Source organism: Electrona antarctica, assembly GCF_951216825.1.
Source record: "Electrona antarctica genome assembly, contig: scaffold_159, whole genome shotgun sequence".
NCBI lineage: Eukaryota > Metazoa > Chordata > Actinopteri > Myctophiformes > Myctophidae > Electrona > Electrona antarctica.
Genome location: NW_027638168.1, coordinates 52063 through 73102, shown reverse-complemented (window position 1 = coordinate 73102; position 21040 = coordinate 52063). Strand labels below are relative to the sequence as shown.

General features: G+C 42.0%; 1 protein-coding gene across 1 annotated transcript; it reads right to left on the bottom strand.

Annotated features, from left to right (window-relative positions):
• Nucleotides 1–11826: 11826 nt before the first annotated feature.
• LOC306918332 (heparan sulfate glucosamine 3-O-sulfotransferase 3B1-like) lies at nt 11827–12441 on the bottom strand (the record flags this gene model as incomplete). The annotated part of the gene is made up of 1 exon (XM_079531218.1): nt 11827–12441. The coding sequence occupies one exon, from the start codon at nt 12439–12441 to the stop codon at nt 11827–11829; it is 615 nt and encodes a 204-aa protein (XP_079387344.1).
• Nucleotides 12442–21040: the final 8599 nt, after the last annotated feature.

The following is a 21040-nucleotide window of genomic DNA, read 5'->3' as shown; positions in this document are numbered from 1 at the left end:
AGGTGAATGTCGCAGTTCTATGTCATAATTATGCGTGTGCTCTGTATAAAAAACAAATTAAACATTTGCATGTTGGTGGCTGCGGCAGTTCAACCTGCCACTGAGACTGACTGGTTAACATGTTAATTATTATTTATGATTGCAGAGTGATATTTGTTATTTTGACTATGTATATTGATTGATGACTGATTGGTAGCTCCATTGTAGGGAGCACCTACCAACTGTGTGTTTGGGTGTAGGGGTCATCATGCCAACCGTGTTTTGTTTAGAGAGTATATAGAGAGAACTCTAATTATCTTATATTGTTTGTATATGGTTAATTGATTGAATAATAAGTTATGTATAATATGTGATGAATAATATGTGTTGTCCCTGGACATTATGAAGTACTGGTTTAATTGTGGAATCAATTCAGGGTGGTATGTTTCAGTGGGAGGGGCTTAGCCTTTATATGTAGGAAGGCCTCCCACTGCCTGGCAGTCAAGGTAGGACTGTGGAGGTGGAAGGAGCCAGGGCCACCGGTCCAGCACAGCTGTAAATACCTTTGTTTTTGTATGTGTGAATAAATACGAACATCATCTCTGCATCAACGACTCTCTGGAGGTTTTTCTACATATTTTCCTGGGTTTCACACTACCCACACTAGGCAAGTGTGACAGTGGCCCGGGGCCAGTTATCTCTAGATCCGCCTATGACAAATAGGCCTAGTGTGTACAATACTGTACATTCATAATGTACACTAGACATGTTTGAGATAATAACGACATTTAAGGTCCCTGCACACTGCTGCGTTTTTCGTATTTTTAGCAGCGTTTTTCCGTCGTTGCTGTCAATAGTGACGGAGGCGGAGGGTACATTAATAGTTTACAGAGTAAGTTGAGAATTATTTGCTTTCAATGTGCTTATACAGTACAACAGATTATATCTACAGACATAGAGCAGGTCAATTTGGGTTCTGCTATGATGAAATATCGAGTCGGATTATGAATGTATTACTAATAATAACACAATCTTAATTAGCATTCCAACCCTAATTACTCTAGTGAGTACATGGTACATCCAATGTAATTCTTACCACTGGTCCTGCTAGCTTTAAAAGTTGAACTATCTCATTCTTGTAGTCCACCGGTATCCAGGTCGTGATGCATTTAAGGAAAGGACCACAGCATACATGGGAATCATTCTTATGAGTAATAACATCCGTTTGTTCAATTTTGGTCTGTCCATTTACTCCATTGGCAGTTGTTGTAGAGTCGTCCATAGTGGAATGGGAATGGAATCTTGTACTACTTGAATAGTTTGAATGAGCTCCTTCAGAGGCAGGCGCCCCCGCCTATCTCAGGCGGGGCTAGCTAGAAGGTAAACACACACACACAGCGAGAGAGAGAGAGAGAGAGAGAGAGAGGCGGATACGCGCAATCGAGTTTGAATTCACTTTCTTTCAGCACCACGCAGTGGTGGACAGCTCCCACGGAGAGACTCAAGGCTCATTTATACTCCGAAGTATGACGGTGTCGCTTGCAACAACAAAAAGACAGATCTACAAGGTAACAGTGCATTACAATGCGACGCATTGTTAGCTTGTAGATCTGTTTCTTTTGCCAAGCACGCAACACCCACTTCAATTCAAATTAAGGGCTTTATTGGCATGAGAAAAGTCAGAAAACATATAGGTACTATAGGTATACCAAGTATTTTCAACAACTACCAGGTATTTACTCTGCTACCAGGCAAGTTACCCAGTAGGTAGGTACTAGGTCATTACCAAGTATTTTCCTGACAACTACCAGGTAATAACATGGTAACTGTATTCACTGTGTTTACATGGGTACTACCCATGAAACACGTGGGTAGTAGCCTACCAGGAAATTACCAGTTGTACTAGGTAATTTCGTGACAACTACCATGTAATTACCTGATAGGTACCCAGTAAGGAAGGAGGAACTGTACTGTAAAAGGAAGCGTGCTCTATTTCCATGATATTACCATGTACCTACCTGGCAATTGTAGATTATAATCCTCCCCATTACCCATCAGGGTGTATTTTGAACTTTGAACTGGCAATAACTGTTAATTACCAGGTATTTACTGTGTAAATTAACAGGTAAAACCAAGCAAGTTACCGTGTAAGAAAGGTGTAATTGTACTGTGAAAGGAAGCGTGGTTTGTTACAGTGAAAGTACAGGGTAATATTATGGAAACAAACCACGCTTCCTTTCACAGTACAGTTCCACCTTTCTTACACGGTAACTTGCAAGGTTTTACCTGTTAATTTACACAGTAAATACCTGGTAATTAACAGTTATTGCCATGGGTAGTACCCATGTAAACGTATTTTTTGTATTTTGAACTTTGAACTTTGAACTTTGAATTTTTAACTGGCAATAACTGTTAATTACCAAGTATTTACTGTGTAAATTAACAGGTAAAACCAAGCAAGTTAACGTGTAAGAAAGGTGGAACTGTACTGTGAAAGGAAGCGTGGTTTGTTTCCATAATATTACCCTGTACTTTCACTGTAAGAAACCACGCTTCCTTTCACAGTACAGTTCACCTTTCTTACACGGTAACTTGCAAGGTTTTACCTGTTAATTTACACAGTAAATACCTGGTAATTAACAGTAATTGCCAGTTCAAAATTCAAAGTTCAAAGTTCAAAATTCAAAATACACCCTCATGGGTAATGGGGAGGATTATAATCTACAATTACCAGGTAGGTACATGGTAATATCATGGCAATAGAGCACACTTCCTTTCACAGTACAGTTCCTCCTTTCTTACTGGATACCTATCAGGTAATTACATGGTAGTTGTCAGGAAATTACCTAGTAACAACTGGTAATTTTCCTGACAACTACCAGGTAATTACATGGTAACTGTAATCACTGTGTTTACATGGGCGCATGGGTAGCCTACCAGGAAATTCAATCAATCAAGCAATCAATCATGCTCATGTGGTCACTTCTTTTCATAGATCCTGGTTGCTTATTTATGTCGCTAAACCTTAACTTGGCAACACTGGATCAAAGTGTCGCCGTTTCGTCACTCACTCAGACTTGAACTTACTGTTAATGAGCCATGCTGCCATGCGATACAGCGGGACTCGCTTTTCTCTCTCGGGTTCCGAATCCGGACAACACTCGTCACTCATGATCGCATCCATTGCATACAAAACTAATTGATTGGCTTGCTTGACAGTAATGCCACAGACGAAAAACAGTCTAAGTCCACACTATTGATCCATAATGTATAAGTTATAGATAAGGGTTCAGGACAACGATCAGCCTTTTCGTGGAGGGGTCAGAATGAAATTTGGACTTAGACTGTTTTTCGTCTGTGGTACTCTAACTGTTTACTTTACACAATGCTGTACCCCCTCCAACTGTATCAATTTGCAACTATTTTGATTATGTTTCGACACTTAATTGCTTTGCCAATGTAAACGTATGTTTTCTCATGTCAACACTCACTTGAATTTAATTGATTTGGGTATATTTGAATCAGAAATGCCGCATATGCAACAAGGATCTAAAATCAAAAAAATTTAAATTGGAAGAAAATCAGTGCGCCGCCCGGGAATCGAACCCGGGTCGCAAGAATGGGAATCTTGCATGATACCACTACACCAGCGGCGCCCGTGTTTGATGGGACATATAATATATAATATATAGCATCATATAATTATTATTATTACCATTAGGGAGTGGGTGGAAGTTATACATCGTGTTTAATAATGAAGCTTGAAACGTAAATATAATAATGTTGAGTGACGTACTTTTATTTATTTACCGCACGCGCTTTTGTTGTAATATATTTATTAGTATAATAAATTACGTGTTTTAACGATTTGAAAATATATATATATATTAAGAAACGTTATTACATGTGTTTTTTTTGTTATTGTTATTATTATACTATTATTACTATTTAACGGTTAGCGGAAGTGGTAGGTCTTATTATTTTGGAAAGCAAAGCTTTTACTTCCGGGGTTGCGCCCTGAGCTGCTTGAAGAAGGGAGCTAAATAAAAAGGCGGCTAAAAGCAAAGCGCTTCACATTTACAACTCATTTTTTTATCATTAATGTAGCATACTACTGTCTCTGACCCTCTGGACAGCATATGGTGACAGAAGGAGGACGTTATTGATAACCAAAGTAAATATGAATCAGCATAATAGTTTTTGTAATGGTTTTGAGTGACTGCTAAAGTTAGCTTCGTAGCTTGTGGTTTATTTAGCTAACTTGGTGACGTTAGCAAGACGGCTAGCATTCAGAGCAATGTAAACAAGATCGAACATTTTCAATTTAATGTGATGGTGATATTTTAACGCGCTGTTTCTCAACGTGGGGGTGGTCCAGGCCAGGGACCACCGAATGGACCCCTCTACGGGCCTGTAGCGTTTGCAAATGGAACCAAATGGACGCTTTATGGGTCCATTTGTGCACTCTTGACTTATATAAACATGATTGATTATACAGTGTAGATCGGGTTCCCACGATATTGTCTTTGTAAAAAAGTGGCCAAGTGGTACAAGTACATATCAGACTGGGGTATCTGACTGCTTGAAATCACTCTGGTGTCTAGTCTAAACCAAACCGTAACCAATCTACACTGGAAAACCCCGCAGTGCTTATTGTAACGTGCACACAAACAAATGCACCAATGTAACAGAATACAGACCCATTATAAAAGGGTCCCATTTGGACCACTGGCCAAATCTATCTGGACAGGAGCGTCTGCTTAAATGCCTACATTGTAATGACGATGTGTTGTGTTCTTCACATAGATTCTACAGTAGTAATGTCAAGTAGAGCAGTGTTTCTCAAAGTGTGGTTGAGGGAGTCATGGACCCCCAGGGGTGCTTGAGGTGGATTCCAGGGTGTCCCCAGCAAAGGGTTAGAGTAATATAGCATCAAAATCAGTTACTTATCTAGTCACGGGTCTTGCCTTATAGCAGAGTGGCTCACAGCCTCAGCCTAACGGTCTAATAATATCTCCCAGGAGTCGTAGGGATATCCCTTTGGCTTAGTGGTTAAGATGTTAGCTTTCCATGCGGGAGACCCGGGTTCGATTCCCGGGTGTTACACTATACACATCGGCTATTTACAAGCTCACGTCACGAGTGATGCGTGTGATCTTCATTGTGGATCTGCTGTTTTCAAAAGAACCTTGAAGAAAATAATATGAAACATTTTAACAGCACACACAAATGTTGTATGGCGAGTGACGCAAGTCCCAGCCTGGCACAAATTGTTTTCAGGTTGGGTCCGACCACGGCTCAAAAGCATATCGTCGCTGTCGGGCAGAAACCGACTCCATACTTCTTGTGTTTTTTTCTCGTAACTCAATGATGCTCTACTTATGATCATCACTACAGCCAGCTTCACACACAATCATCCAGAATTGCAGAGCCACAACATGGCGAGAAGCAGCCACACGCTTTGAGCATGCTACTTTTGCTGTTTTTGAATCTGAATCCTGGGCAGTAACCGTTTTTTTTCTCCTTTTTTTGTTGTTGTTGTCAATGGACATATTTAGGTTAATAGGTTTACACATAATATTAATAATTTGGGGTTCTGTCTTAGACATGAACAAGACAAGTGAGTACCAGTGCAGTAGAGGCAGTGTGAAGGAATGACGTTGCTGATAATGATGATGATGTTGTTGTTCGTAGATGTCTCGAGGCGGCGTGGAGGTGGGTGGATGCAACCGAGGAGGTCATTGCATCGGAATAAATCCACTCCACTACAGGTAAGAAGAACACATGTTCTTCTAATAACCTGCAGTCATGAAATAATTCCTGGAAAAGGTTTGATATTAATCTTGAGACCCTCAACTCCCAAGAGTATTATAGGTTTCATGTTGTACACTCCTGGAGTTACAGACCTGTAAATGTCAATTTGGTTCTCAACCTTTTTTTTTTACTAATGTTACATTAAGTCATTAACCATCTCGGCTTTATTTCCTAACGTTGTTTTCTGTGTTGATCTTTGTGTGCGTACAGTTATGGAAACGACCGACACTCCCATCCAGAAGCTGCTGGACACCATGGTTCATGAAGGAGATGGTTTCTTTGACGACGGCTTCTGTAAGCAAGACATTTCATTTTGTAATCATTTCACAGCATCTTAGTTAATATTGTATATCTATTTACTCCACTACAATCGTTTGAAAACCCTAGTTACTTACTAGTTACTTTCTAGACTTAGAAAATAGCTGTGAGTGTGCGCTTGTAGATCTGCCTTTTACTTGTGTTACTTTTGACCTCAATACTTAGTTATTCTGCTATGGTAAAAGCCCAGTGTTCAAAATACAGAGTATTTCTACATTGTGTGGTATTGTTACTTTTTTTTTTATCCGATAAAGCATCTGTGTCATTTCAGATTTTTGTGTTGGCTATTGAATTCAAAACAAAAATAGCAGATGTACAAGCTCACAGAGAGTCACTTCGTGCAGCGCCGCAAGCTTGTTAATCTACTATTTCTGTTGGACATTTTACAAAATCTTGAAAGTGCTAGTGTGACTACTTACGGCCGATTCCCTTCACGATTAAAAAATAAAAATAAATCCTGCCTCAGGCGAGCTGTGATCTCTCGCGAATGGGTTGCTTATCCGTGAGCTAACTAAATAAATAAAGAACCTCACTTTAAAATACCCTTGGCACATGAATGGACAGAGGCTGAAACGACCATACAGTCGATCTGTTAATGGTCCAAAAGTCTCGAGTTGCTTCTCCTAACCCCAGATGACCTCCAGGCTGGACGCCATGGGAAGCGAATACTCCTGGGAGGTGAGGCAGGCTGCACCTTGTGACACATGGTAATACATCAAATACATTACAATTGTAATCAAGAAGTAGTAAGCTAAGAAACTAACATCCATCTAACGGTAGAATAAGAGTACCGTTACGAGTACTTTTTATTTTTATTGAGTAGCCACCACTTATTTTACCGATCTATACTCATCTATTGCTGCAGTGTTGGGTCAGACTTGCTCCCGTTGCATTCGTTCAGCCTAGTGTCAATAGGCCTTGCGGTAAGCGCCGCCCCCCTCCCGGCCCCTCCCTCTGAGTCCATCGTTACTGTTGCTAAGCAGGACACCCCGCCGGATCCTCCATTGAACACTGTGTTATCTCGCTGTTTTTCCTCTGAGTATTAGAAGTATTAATATCAACAACATCCACACTATAATATCGCCATGGTGAAGCATTGCTGTTGGGGGACCTGCAAAAGTGACTCAAGGTACCCAGAACGATTGGAGGGGGCATTTTTTATCCCTTTCCCGAAGCCCAAACGAACGCTGGATAAATGCAGGCTGTGGATTAAGTTATGTGGCCGGCCACAACAACAACTGAACGTGGGGAAAGTTACAACGCACACCTACATTTGCTCCAAGGTAAGTTTTTTGTTGTTTATTAGACGATTGATTTAACCATTGACTAGTAAAAGTTGACATAGTATGATTTAGTAGCATATTGGTAGACGACGATGCTGATGGAGACATTAGACTGGCTGACATGAGACTGGCTGGCTGGCTAGCTCTGGTCCATAGTAGAGAAGTCATTGACACTATGGACGAGAGCTATTAAGAATAGATTCAAGACTGTGGTAGATGTATTTGATCGAGGCAGACTTTTATTTTGCCTATATAAAAACGAAGGGGGGGGGGGGGGGGGAATGGATGGATGGAATACAGCTACGATAGTCTTGATACTACTAGGTGGCAAATGTTAGCACATTTAAGGTTTTTACAGGCTAGACAGAGACAACTCAAATTTAGTTTGCAAACATTACAAATACGAATAATGTAGATCAATGTTAAGAAATCCATGTCTCAAATCTACATTGATGTAGGACTGAACTTCTTCATGCATCCATGTATGTTATGAATCAATGTGTGTATGTGTTTCTAGCACTTCATTGATGGGAAGCCAACGAAAGCACACCCAAACCCTGTTGATGCAGGAGGTTCACGTATTGCATGCAGACCATCTCCTAACAAAAGGTAACATTCAAGCAGAGCATTAAGCTTTCATAAGATAATCATTTTGGGTGTATCAGTGACCTGTGAATAGCATGTTTCCTTGATTGTTTCTTGTTTATTAAATATGCATTGAGTGAACCATTCTATTATATGCACCCTTTTTATTAAGTATACCTTCTAACTATTTTCTAATAAATTAAATTCCAGGTTCATGACATGTTTGCCAAAGAGGAAGCCTGACGCAGAGCAGCACACAGCAGAAATTGGTATGTACAGTATGTGCAAAAGCAGTTTACCCCCCCCCCCCCCCCCCCTGAAGAGAGATGTCATATTGGTTTAAGAAGGGGAAAAAAGAGAGAAATGTCAGTTAAGATTTTTTTTATTAAAGTAACTTGGCAGCTGAGAAATAAAGTGCCAGTGCCATTTTCACTTAGAAAAATAGAACAGTGCTTCAGTGCAAATATATGTCAGTAAACAGTGCAAATGTTGTGGTTCTTGGCCCGAAAAGGTTTGAGAACCTCTGCTTTATAAGGCATTTATAGATTTGGCCTCGGTCTTAACATGACAATGTGTAAAAAACTAAACGGTTTCAAAAAAGAAAATCCATCTGCCACACATCGCTGCCTAAACTGGAGCCAACAGATAGTGTACAGTACTAACAACACTCAGTAACATCTCATTTCTTGACAGTAAAATGGCTAACATGGAATTTGTGGAGTCTCAGAATCATTTGATTGATAAATTCTGTGTCTCTGTGCACGATATTTTTGCCCCGATGTTTTCTCAAATGTACAAAATCTACAAGCTCACAACGTGACATACTGTAATACGTTGCATTGTGAAGCTTGTTCATTAGCTTTAAAAAATAAAATAAAATAGGTATGCCGATAAGATATAAAATCTGATGTAGTCAAAACTAAAAACTATATGGGTCTTTCTCTAAAAAAAACAAGTATTTATGGTGCATGGTATAAAACAAGACACAACTAGAAAAAGTGCCCTTCTGGGCACAGGTCTCCACCAGGAGGATAGGACTGTGTGAGATGTTTGGCAAAATGTTTAGTAGTAATATAAACATGTTTGCAATTGGATGATTTGAGGCATTTTGTTCCAATCAACCTGTTTTGCAAAAATCAACCTGTTGGTGGCGCTATAACAGGCCAATGTGAAAAGGGTGGGATATATTCCTCAGCCTAGTAAGAAAATGTGTGAAAGATTTCACGTAAATTGCATGCTGTGTTCATGATTTGAGGCTTTTGTTCAAAACGGGGCAATCTTGCAAACTGTGAAAGGCAATGATAGCCAATTAGGGTGGAATATGAAATATCGGACAGATCCGACTTGAGCACATGACCATAGAGATACTGTGTAACGATTTGTGAGATTTTTGGACAGAATCTGGAGGAGTAATATCCAAAAATGTGTTTTACAAAAGTCGGCCTCCTGGTGGCGCTATAAAAGGCAGATGCGGAAAATGCAGGTCAAAGGTTTGTCCTTGGCCTCTAGGGAGTGTGCATGCAACGTTTCACGCAGATCGGTGCAGTTTTAGGTAACAAATGTGAAAAGCTGCCTCATGGTGGCGCTATAACAGGCCGTTCTGGAAAATGTGGGGCAGAGGTTCATCGTTGGCATCTAGGGAGTGTGTGTGCAAAGTTTGGCATCGACCGGGTTAACGGTGCCGGAGATTAGCTGGTAACGGACGGACGGAAGGACACACGGACGGACACACACACACACACACGGACGGACACACACACGGACGGAGTGCAAAACATACTCTCTCACCATGCCTTCGGCCTGGTGGAGACAATAAAAGCATGACATTATCGACAAGTTATTGCAAATAATTCAGATACTGTGGGTAATCCTCAAATAAATTAATCTTTAAAAAATATTTTTTTATTTTTTTTACATTTGCATATTTATTTATTTAACTTTTTCCATCTTTATTTTTCTCAGAAAAAGTGTTAAGCTTTGAAAAGCAGCTAGGTGCGTTGAAAATATGCCATAAAGTCACTCATCAAAAGGCTTAGGATCAAAAGCCACCAACACGTAAAAAAATAAAATAATAATAATAATAATAATAATAATAATAATGTAATTTCCACAAACTTCCTACACAGAAGCAATAAAGCATAGGCATTTCCGTGTGACGCCACTGGACCTCTGAACACAACACAAAGGTGTCACTCTGATAAGAGTCATTCACTGCCACACACCTCTAAATAATATCTATCATTATCGCCGCTGGCGGCTGGAAACCTTGTATGTCCAAATAATTATGTTACAATAACATTTCAGGAAATGGGAAAATACGTGTGCTCCAATGAATCCAATGTAGTTACATTATCTAGTATTACATGTGAGAGAATTCCACTGCCACGATGCAAATAAAAACACAATGCAAATTCTAAACAATTAAACAACACGGCCAGTGGCCAAAGACACATCGCTGTCTGCCTTCGTTCAAAGTGTACGCTTTGTGTATGTGCCTCTGTCTCACTCACGACGGACACACGATATTCACGGACAGCCGACGACAACGCGGACCGCGTGGCCTATAGACGCGAGCGCGCCGCATGCGCACAAGATTCTAGTTTAGTCACAAAGCTCTTGATTCATTGGTTCAACATTTATAAAAACCCACAGACAGACTTAACCACTTTCACGTTTTAAAAACAAATTAGCGAAGATCGCAGAAAACACAGATTAACCGTGAGCTTGTAGATCGGCTACTTTTCAGTACTTTTGCTTGTGCAACGAAGTAAGGCAATCATTTATACGAAATGGAACAAAACGAGCATAAACATTTGAAACATGGAGACACAAGGCTTCTGCGCGACGGCGACGATATTTGATTTGATTGAGGCAGCTGTGATTAAAAAACAAACAAAAAAACCCAGAAACGTTGCATAACTGGTGCGCCAGTGAGAACAGAACGGACCTCCTCACAGACACATAATATTGCTTATGACTAAAGCCAAAGTCATTACCCAATGCTGCGTCGACACAGGCAGATGCAAAAGATGCAGTCGACCATTCATTTTCAATGGAAGCCAGCGACGTGAAGATGCAAAGATGCATCCGACGTTTGTAGCTCATGCTGCAACAAAGCTACACAAAGGTTGAGCTGGTTTCAACTTCAGCTACAAAGAAACTCCACGTACAAATACGCTGTGTAGCTTTGCATCTTTTGCATCTGCCAGTTTGAACATACGTCACTCAACCCTTTCCACTTTCAGCTCTTTCTTTCAGTGTTCCATAAGTAAATTCTTCTTTTTCGCCAAAAGGGGTCATCTTTGACCAAGCATCATTTAGCCTTCAGTTGTTTCCGACAACTGACATGCAGTCACATTTTAAAGTCAACAGCTCTCAGCTGGGACTAATGTCTCGTTCCGACTACGAAGGGTAAAGCCAGAATCCTTCCATAACCCGAAACTTCACAAGAACCTGTTAAGTTCGGAGATTGTTTGTTTGCTTAGGTTTGCTATCATAACCACAACCACCCCTGGAAGTCCTGAAGAAAGAAATAATAGAAATAATTGAAAATAGCTGATCAAGAAGCTCACAACACGTCGCAACATGGTACGTTGTGAGCTTGTCGAAATTCCGTTTTCGCTAGTTTTAGAAACACGTTTCAAAGTATTCTCAGTTCTTCTCAGTTCCGGGGTTCAGTACCACCAACACCACCAACCCTCCTGAGCAAGGGCCCCCGAATGAAGGTTACGAGAACCTTATGTGAACCCTGAGCCGCAGAGTTTGCGCAAACACATCCAGAACCTGTGAAATGCGTTCCACGTAACGGCACAGTTCAATTAGTTCTTGTAGACAGGAGGCCATAATGTCAGTCATCCCAGCCAAATATACGTCCCGTCATCTGGTAGAACTTCATGTTGAAGGGCCTGTAAAAGTCCCGTAGGCGCTGCACCACCTCAGGGTCAATGTTGGGGTGGGTCCGCCCTTTGGTCTTGCCCAGGCAGTGGGGCTTGCTGCTGCCCTCGGCCTTCTTGAGGCAGGGGAAGCCCTTGGTCTGGTTGAAGTAGAAGTGTTTGTCCGTGATGATCCTCTTGAGCCCCAGGAAGTCCTGCACGCGGCCCAGCTCCCCGGCGGGGTCGCTGATCAGCCGCTCGCCGCTCACAAACAGGATCTGCTCCATGGGGAAGTACTGCAGCCAGTTGTCCAGGTGCTTGGTGTAGATGCCGATCTGGATGGCGCTCCACGACGTGTCGATGAGGCCTGTCGTCCGGTTCCTGAAGGTCAGGCTCTCGAAGGAGGGGATGTCGGGCTTCTTGGACAGCGTCTGCGTGTAGTCGGAGATGGCCCGGGTCACCGGGTCGCGCACCACCACGATCACCTTGGTGTCCCGGGACATGGCCGAGATGCGGGCCGGAGCCTCCCGCGTCACAAAGTAGCTGGGGGTCTTTTCCATGGTGATCTGGCCCTCCAGGGTCTTGGGCATCAGCTCCCTGCGGACAGAGAGAAGGAGAAGATGGGAAATCAGTTCGATAAAATGCATGTGCACACACCCACACACACGCACACACACACACACACACACACACACACACACACACACACACACACACACACACACACACACACACACCAGAACATTTCAATAGATTTGAAAACAGCCAATGAAGAAGACAATGAATGCAGTATGGAAATCAAGTGCTCCATCAAACTGTGAATTCATTCACGATATAAGCACAGTGTTGAACCAATGAATTCCCCCTTTTGGGTGCAGGCACATTGGTAATGTTCCTGCCCACCACTACAGAGGGGGTTTTAATCCGTCTTTGTAGAGTGTCTATACGTACACAACTGGCTCGTGTTCGGGGGAGGGAAGCACGCGCTTCTGCAGTGTTGATTTTGGCAGCAAATTTCTATTTTAGTCATAGTTTCTTGGATAGTTTTCACTTAAGTTTTAGTCACATTTTAGTCACATGAGATTTTAGTCGACTAAATCTACAGGTGATTTAGTCGACTAAAATGTGTTTCGGCGGGAATTGATGCCGTCATAATGGCTGATTTTACACTTGATTAAAATAGCCGATCTACAAGCTCACAACATGACGCGTTGTGAGCTTGGTAGATCTGCTATTTTCAGCATGCAACCAAGTGTAAAAGGACTTATAGTGGATCTCTTGTCCACTAGTCCCTTCCTAACATTTTAGTTTTTATTTGTTGACAAAATCAACGGTATATTTAGTCATAGTTTTAGTCACCATAGCTTAGTTTTCATTTCGTTTTCATCAGTGAAAAAAGGTAGTCGACGAACATTTTTCGTCATAGTTTTAGTCGACGAAAACAACACTGCTATTTTTTATTTTTTATCTCATGATTTTGTAACCCATTTTTTCACCCAGTGTTATCTAATGTAATCCTGGGCCCTACACTTCCTCTGACAACCTGGGGAGGGCAGCGTACTGACCTCATGCTTCCTTCTATGCATGAGCAGTCCAGCCAGAAAGTAAGTTAACACACCCACAAAACAGGTGCAGGATTCATAAAACAGCTGATGAAGAAGATTAAATTAGTTTTAAATGCTCCCCAAACGTTACGACTATTTTGGAGAGCACTTAAAAAAAACAGCGTGATCTTCCCCTTCAAGAGGGGAGACATGAGACTCACTGAACCTGCCTCTCTCTCCCTCTCTCTCTCTCTCTCTCCCTCTCTCTCTTCTCACAATAAACAACTCTCATGGATGAAATCTGCCGACGTCGTACGAAATTTAGAATCCAATCCGTCAAGAATAACATTTTCCAACGGTTTATTTATAGTGGTTTATTTATTTATTCTTTATCGTGTGTCTGCATCTGCGGAGCTCAATTAAGCGCCAAGAGAGCGCGCGACCGAAGACGTTTGAGGCCGCCGCGCTCCGCCGAGCAGCAAACACACGCGCCGCGGAGCGGCACACACACGCGCACCACGGAGCTCTAGCCCATTTTGGGCGGGAACCCCTTTTGGTGTTTTAAGCATTGTGTTATACTTTAGCTATTGAAAAATAGCAGATCTACAAGCTCGTAGCGCGGCACCGAGTGCCGCGCTACGAGCTTGTAGGTCTGCTATTTTTTTTAAATCGTGAAAATGTGGTGTAAATCTTTAAATATATATTCTTTCAGAGTGAACGTACCCTGAAACAACATATATTTTCAGATGGGGGTGGGCGGCCAATTTACATATAATTTGTGGGGGTCCTTGACATGAAATATTGAGAACCATTGATATAGAAACATGAGGTTTTTCAGAAAACTGTCAGGATTTAGAAGACATTTGTAGACTCGTCCTCAGGTCTAAATGGGCTAGGCCAGTCAATCTAAGATTTGAGAGAAATTGCAACAGTAGCCTAGTCGGTATTTTATGATCCTTATAGGGTCATCCAAAAATCTAATGAAAAATTTATTATTATATCATTTAAAAAACAAATTGATCATGGTAAATTCAGAGGTTGAATGTTGGGGGAAACCCATATAAGGCAAAAATGTCAAATTTGAATTATGCTTTAAGTAGCACGTGACGTGTCAAACTAGGGGTTATTCATGATTCTGAATCAATTGCAAGCATTGCTTTTGCACAAAAAAACACTCCTTGGGCTAAAAACGGCCATAGCCACTTCATGAATCATGAATAACCCTATTGACATGCCACGTGCTACTTAAAGCATAATTCAAAGCCTTATGTTGTAGACAGTATGCGCATGCATGGTTTTCCCATCAGGATACGTTTCTATTGTGGATTTTTATGAAACAAAAACTTTGCAGCTGCAATGTTGGTGAGTTTAACATTGTTTAATGCAATCAGATTTGTCTGTTTGGATGAATGGGCTGTCAAGGCCAGAAAGTAGTTTTTTGCCACTCAGTGGGCGTTCCCGCATAACTTCCAGGTACGATGATGTCACGCGCATACCCTCTATAGGTTTTCAATGGTACCCCAACGTTTTGACCCCTGAATTTACCACGATCCATTATTGATACAATAATACATTTTTAATGTTATTAGGATGACCCTAAGGATCATACAAAAAACGACTACTATTGAAATTTATTTTGGGTCAAATCTGGCCTAATATATGTACCAAGCCAAGGCTTCAAAACGTGTTGCTTCAAGTTGAGCTGCTTGCGGATGTGCTACTTTCGATGCTTTGGTGTGACGCTGTAGTACACAGTGTTGTTTTAGTCGACTAAAACTAAGACGAAAAATGTTCGTCGACTACCTTTATTCACTAACAAAAGTTAAATGGAAACTAAATGAAAACTAAGCTATGATGACTAAAACTAAGACTAAATATATTGACAATTTCGTCAACAAATAAAAACTAGACTCAAATGTTAGGAGGGGACTAGTGGACAAGAGATCCAGTATAAGTCATTTTACACTTGTACTTTTACAAGTGTAAAATCAGCCATTATGACGGCATCAATGCCCGCCAAAATACATTTTAGTCGACTAAATCACCTGTAGATTTAGTAGACTAAAATCTCATGACATTTAGTCGACTAAAACTAAACTAACACTAACATATTGCAGGTGACTAAAATGTGACTAAAACTAAGTGAAAACTATTCAAGAGACTATGACTAAATCTAAAATAGAAATTTGCTGCCAAAAACTACAAGCTCATCAAATATGTTGTTCCAAGCTCATAGCACATCTACAAGCTCACAACTACAGAGCTTGTAGATCAGCTATTTCCGGTGGTGCAACCCAGCACTCTTTATCTACTGGAGATGCGGTGTGTACGACATGGATTTTGAAACAAATTTGTTCAACGCAAAATGCTGCGTTCCAAGTTCAGGAGACTTCGGGGGAAAAAAGCAATTCTCCTGAATGCTGCCTTCCGGTATATGGCATGGAAAGGAAAGGAGTGGCATTTTGCATTTCTTTCACCATTTAGTAAATGCTGCATTCGTGGTCTGGAGAGGGCAGTCTCAAAGTTGTTTTACAGAAGGGTAAAAGGGCAGGGGGACTGAAGCCCCCTTTCATGTTGAAGCCATCGTTCTCACGATAATACAAATCTAAATATATTTTAAAACAAATCTTGTTTAAAACAAAATCTGCCTAATGATGATGTCACTGGTGGACGGGTGTCCGAACTGCCCAAAGCCCTCCTATGAGACACAGACTGAGTAGGAAAAAATGGTGGTGTTTTATCATGAACATTAGTGAGGAATATATGAAGAGATGTTGAAAAGTGGTGAAGTGGTCCTTTAACTGTGAGTGGACGACCCAATTAAGCATTACACTTGTTTACAAGAGGGTCCACCATGTTCAATTCATCAAAACATTTAGAGACGTACAGATAGACACTACTATAATATAGTAGTGTCTATCTGTACGTCTTCTGTTCTTTGACTATATTATAGTCAAAGAACAGAACAGGAATTCATCATAAAGGAGGTAAAAAGGGAAAAGAAACATATACAGTGAGGGGAAAAAGGGGGGGAAATCCATGCATCCCAGCGCTGTACTGTATATTTATACCGGTTATAAAACATTGATAACTGAACACGACGTCGCTGCCTTCAGCATAACCGGATTTTTCCTTAATTTTATTGTTTTTTCAATGAAATCAGGGCGAACAATAAAATGACAAATGAAACAAAAACAAATGAAAAAAACGGAGAGCGGAAAAAAAATCTATAAAGCTAACGTTCTGCTCCAGTAACAGTGATATATGAAGGAGAGGAAAAAAAAGTGTGAGTTTTGTTTCTCTTGTTTCCAGTTTAATATCGCATGTATTTCGAAACTCTTTCGGGAGAACTTCATGCTGTGTTTGCAAGCGCTATAAACAGTTCCCCCGTCCGTCCGCTGCCCGGGACATACCGTGTAGAAAAAGTCAGACATAATAGCACTCACGAAGGCTGATATATATATTTTTTTCTTCTCCCAAAAAAATGTATCGGGAGTCGGGACTGCTGGGAAATTAAATACCCGGCGATGAAAGAACTCCCATAAATCCTGCGCCTTAACCCATTCTGGGCGGGAACCCCTTATGGTGTTTTAAGCATTATGTTAAACTTTAGCTATAAAAATAGCAGATCTACAAGCTCATAGCGCGGCACCGAGTGCCACGCTACGAGCTTGCAGGTCTGCTATTGTTGAAGAAAATCGTGAAAATGTGGCGCAAATCTTTGAATATATATTCTTTCAGAGCGAATGTTTTTAACTCAAATCTTTGCTTCTAGGAGGGTCCCTGGAACAACATATCTTCAGATGGGGGTCGGCGGCCAATTACATATCATTTTGGTGGTCGTTGACATGAAATAGTTTGAGAACCACTGACACAGAAACATGGGTTTTTCAGAAGACATTTTGTAGAATCTGGTGTCAGTCTTAAACGGGTTAAATATTTACAGCGAGAGAGTTCAGCCGGGGCGAGACCCGCTCCAGCCCACGACGCTCGGCTGTAGATTTTGCTTGGCCGCGTTCTCCGTTCGCCGCACGCTATCGGTATAGGCTATAGCTCTGCTTTTTAACTCAAACTATGGCTTCATGTGATTCCCCTAGTGAGCTTTAAAAGGATTGACGTGGGCACACTTCCCAAACACTGCTCCTGCTTTGACGTATAGCAAATGTCGGTTCTCTTGCTTTTTATTTTATTAGCAAATTTCGTTGCGTTATTAGAGCTGTAGTGGGTATACTGTATTTATGAGCGTTGCATGTTTGTCCTGTTATTGTCTTGTATGTATCGTTACTGGCAGAGCTGTGTCACTTATTTGGCCTCTTCTCTTGGCCAGTTCACACTTGTAAACGAGACTTCAGTCTCAATGTGGTTTTTACTGGTTAAATAAAAGGTTAAAAAATAAAAATAAATAACATAAAAATATAAAACAGGGTCCATCCATTCGGCCATGACACCCCTACCTCTTCTACTCTCAGCATATTTACTTAAGTACTTAAGTACAATTCTGAGGTATATGTACTTCACTTGAGTATTTCCAATTTCCAGTACATTTACTCCACTACAGCTGGGATCCAAATATTGGATTATCCACTACATTTATGGGAAGATTTTAGTTAGTAGTAGTTACTTTGTAACTACTATCACAAAACATCACAAAACATTATCACAAAACATACATTGACCACTTCAGCCCTATATACATTTTGGCCATTTGAAAATAGGGGATCTACAAGCTCAAAACATTTTTTTAATACATTTGAAAACTTGGACATTCTGCACAATGAGTACTTTTACTTTTGGTACTTTAAGCACATTTTTGAAGTCAATACTTTTGCGCTTTCTATATTGTATATTATACATAGGCCTACAATATCTTTCTATATTGTATATTATACATAGGCCTACAATATCTTTCTATATTGTATATTACTAGAATTTCGCGGGCCTTCGGCCCGCTCATCCCAGAGTTGCGTTGCCCCGCGTTGCGATACAGAAGTCCACAGATACAGAAGTCCACAGTGACACGCGTTTTATGCAGCTGTTTTGTGTTGCAGCGCGTGCGCGCGCGCGCGTGTAGTGTTGTTGTTCTTATCCATATATGCGCCTCGGTTGGTCCCGTTTGTTCCACGCCAGGTGTCGATGCAGTCGTTTGCGCAATTTGCGTGTTTGCATTATTTTAAGTGTGTAGGCATACCATATTCTGAATGAGCAAAAAGAGGACACATGCGCGCGTGCATGTGGATGTGGACATGCGCGTGCACGTCGTGCATGTGCATGTGTCGTGCGTGGGCGGTTCTGTTAAATTCAGATGTCAAAATAATCTGTAGCCTAACATTAAATTGATCAAATATGCTCTATATTAGTTATGTATTTTTTGAAAGCAGTGGCTCTCAAAGGTGTGATCCAGGGACCCTCATGGTTCCTTGAGGGGGTTCCAAATGGACCCATTATAGGTCTGTAACTCTGAGAGTGTACAAATGGAACCAAGTGGACCCTACAGGTGTGTAACTCTGAGAGAGTACAAATGGAACCAAATGGACTGTTTTATAACTTTTAACTCTGATACTGTACAAATGGAATCAAATGGGACTCTTATGGGTCCATTTGGTTTTACTGTCAGAGTTATGGGGGTCCTTGAAATTAAAAAGGTTGAGAACCTGTATGCAATGGCGTATGTCTTGTAAAAAGAGAGACCAGCCTATTCTCCAAACCATCATATGTTATGCTTTGCTAGGTTGTACAAAATAATATTGGGTCAGTGTAATTTGCAGGAGTCACCGCGCGCACAGCTGCCTTGTCTGTGTTGACATGACATGGGCTTGCAGGACAGAACTTTTATTTGTGACAGACACATAGTTGCTTTGCAGACAATACAATCTGCTTCTCATTGGTCAGTCACAAAGCTAAGAAAACAATGTGAGAGAAAAGGTAAGGACTGGAAAGCGCTGTCTTTGTCTATCTGTGTTCCTACGTGAAGACGTGTGTGCTCTGTCTCTCTGTCGCTCTCTTCTCTCTCCTCCCTCTCTGGTGTGTGTGTGTGTGTGTGTGTGTGGGGGGGGGGGGGAGTAGTTGCGCTGCCTTCGACCGTGCTATACTTCTCCAGCAGCGGTGCAGAACCGAGAGAGTGACACATTGTTGTGGATGTAAACGGCGCAACGTGTAGCTCTAAAGTAGTTTGGATTGTGTAGTCGCAGCGGTGCTACAAAGTGAATGTTACAATTCGCACGGTGATATTGTAAGTCGCAAATGCGAGTACGTAGTGGCACTGGCGAGCCCTGTGTAGTGTAGTGCCATTGTCGCGGCATCGCGAGGCGATCCAAATCCCCCCCCCCCCGCGCACGCACGCACGCACGCACACACACACTGTACGTAGCTGTTTGTTGTTGCAGCGCGCGCGTGTGCGTGTAGTGTTGTTGTTGGTATCCATATATGCGCCTGGGTTTGTCCCGCTTGTACCACGCCAGGTGTCGACGCGGTCGTGTTAGCATTATGGTAAGTGTCCAAGTTAGAATCAGAGTGTGCGCTGTGTAGTTCTTCTTCTTCTAGTAAACAGAAGCCGTGTGTGTGTCACACCAAAAGTGGTGACCTATAGAATCCTGTACATAGAAGCATCACGCAATCGTCTCCCTCCCTGTGTGGGTCACGTGGTGGGCTGTGAGCCAATGGGAGAGGGAATGTAGTGTTGCCAGGTCCGCGTATTGTAAGCGAGTGGTAGTGTGTGTAAGTAGCGTGTTGAATGGCATTTTTTTTGTGCTTGTTTTCATAGACGTGGCAACAAATTAGGCGGGGGTGTCGGTGCTTGTGGCGTGTTTGTGTTTATTATTGATATTGATATTGTTTGCGAGTGTGGACGGGAGCCGGCTTTAGTGGCAGTGCGATGACAATTTTTACGCGGCTGGTGTCGAGTGTGGCCGTGCGGCGCGACATGAGGAGATAGGGAACCAACGACGCGGAGGGTAAGTGTGTGACGTGTTAGTGTGTTGTTGCAGTGTGTGTTGCAGCGTGTTGCAGCGTGTCAGTGACGTAGTAGCTGGTGCCTTTTGTTCCTGTGCGTGCGCTTGGGCACATGTTTTCAAATGTATAATAGATACATAGTATGTAAGGTACTTACATACAATATCTTTCTATATTCCAGTATTGATACTGTCACACAAGTGAAACATGTGAGTACGTTTTACACCACTGACACGCACGCACACACGCACGCACGCACGCACGCCACGCACACTCAACAAACACACATGAGACACACGTTTGTGTTACTATGCTTCCCACCTCTCTTTTCCTCACCCCTTTCCCTGGCCCTCATCCCCCTTCCGCCATACCCCTTCCGTCAGTCCCCCCCCCCCCCCCCCCAACCCCGGCGCCTTGAGGACGGTGACCTGAACCGAGACAGATAAAAGCTGCCCATGAATGATTAACTCCCCCCCCCCCCCCCCCCCCCACACACACACACACTCCTCCAACTTTCCCCCTCCATCTCCCCTCCTTCCACCATTTAGAGAGAGAGCCCTCTGCAGAATACGGCTTTAAAATTCACCCCCAAAGTACTAGAATGCCTCAATTATTCATCCTGTTTGGTTGGTTGTTTGGTTGGCTGGCGCGGCGCAGCGCTGCATGCCTCAAAAAGCCCCGGGCGGGCGGGGCAGGC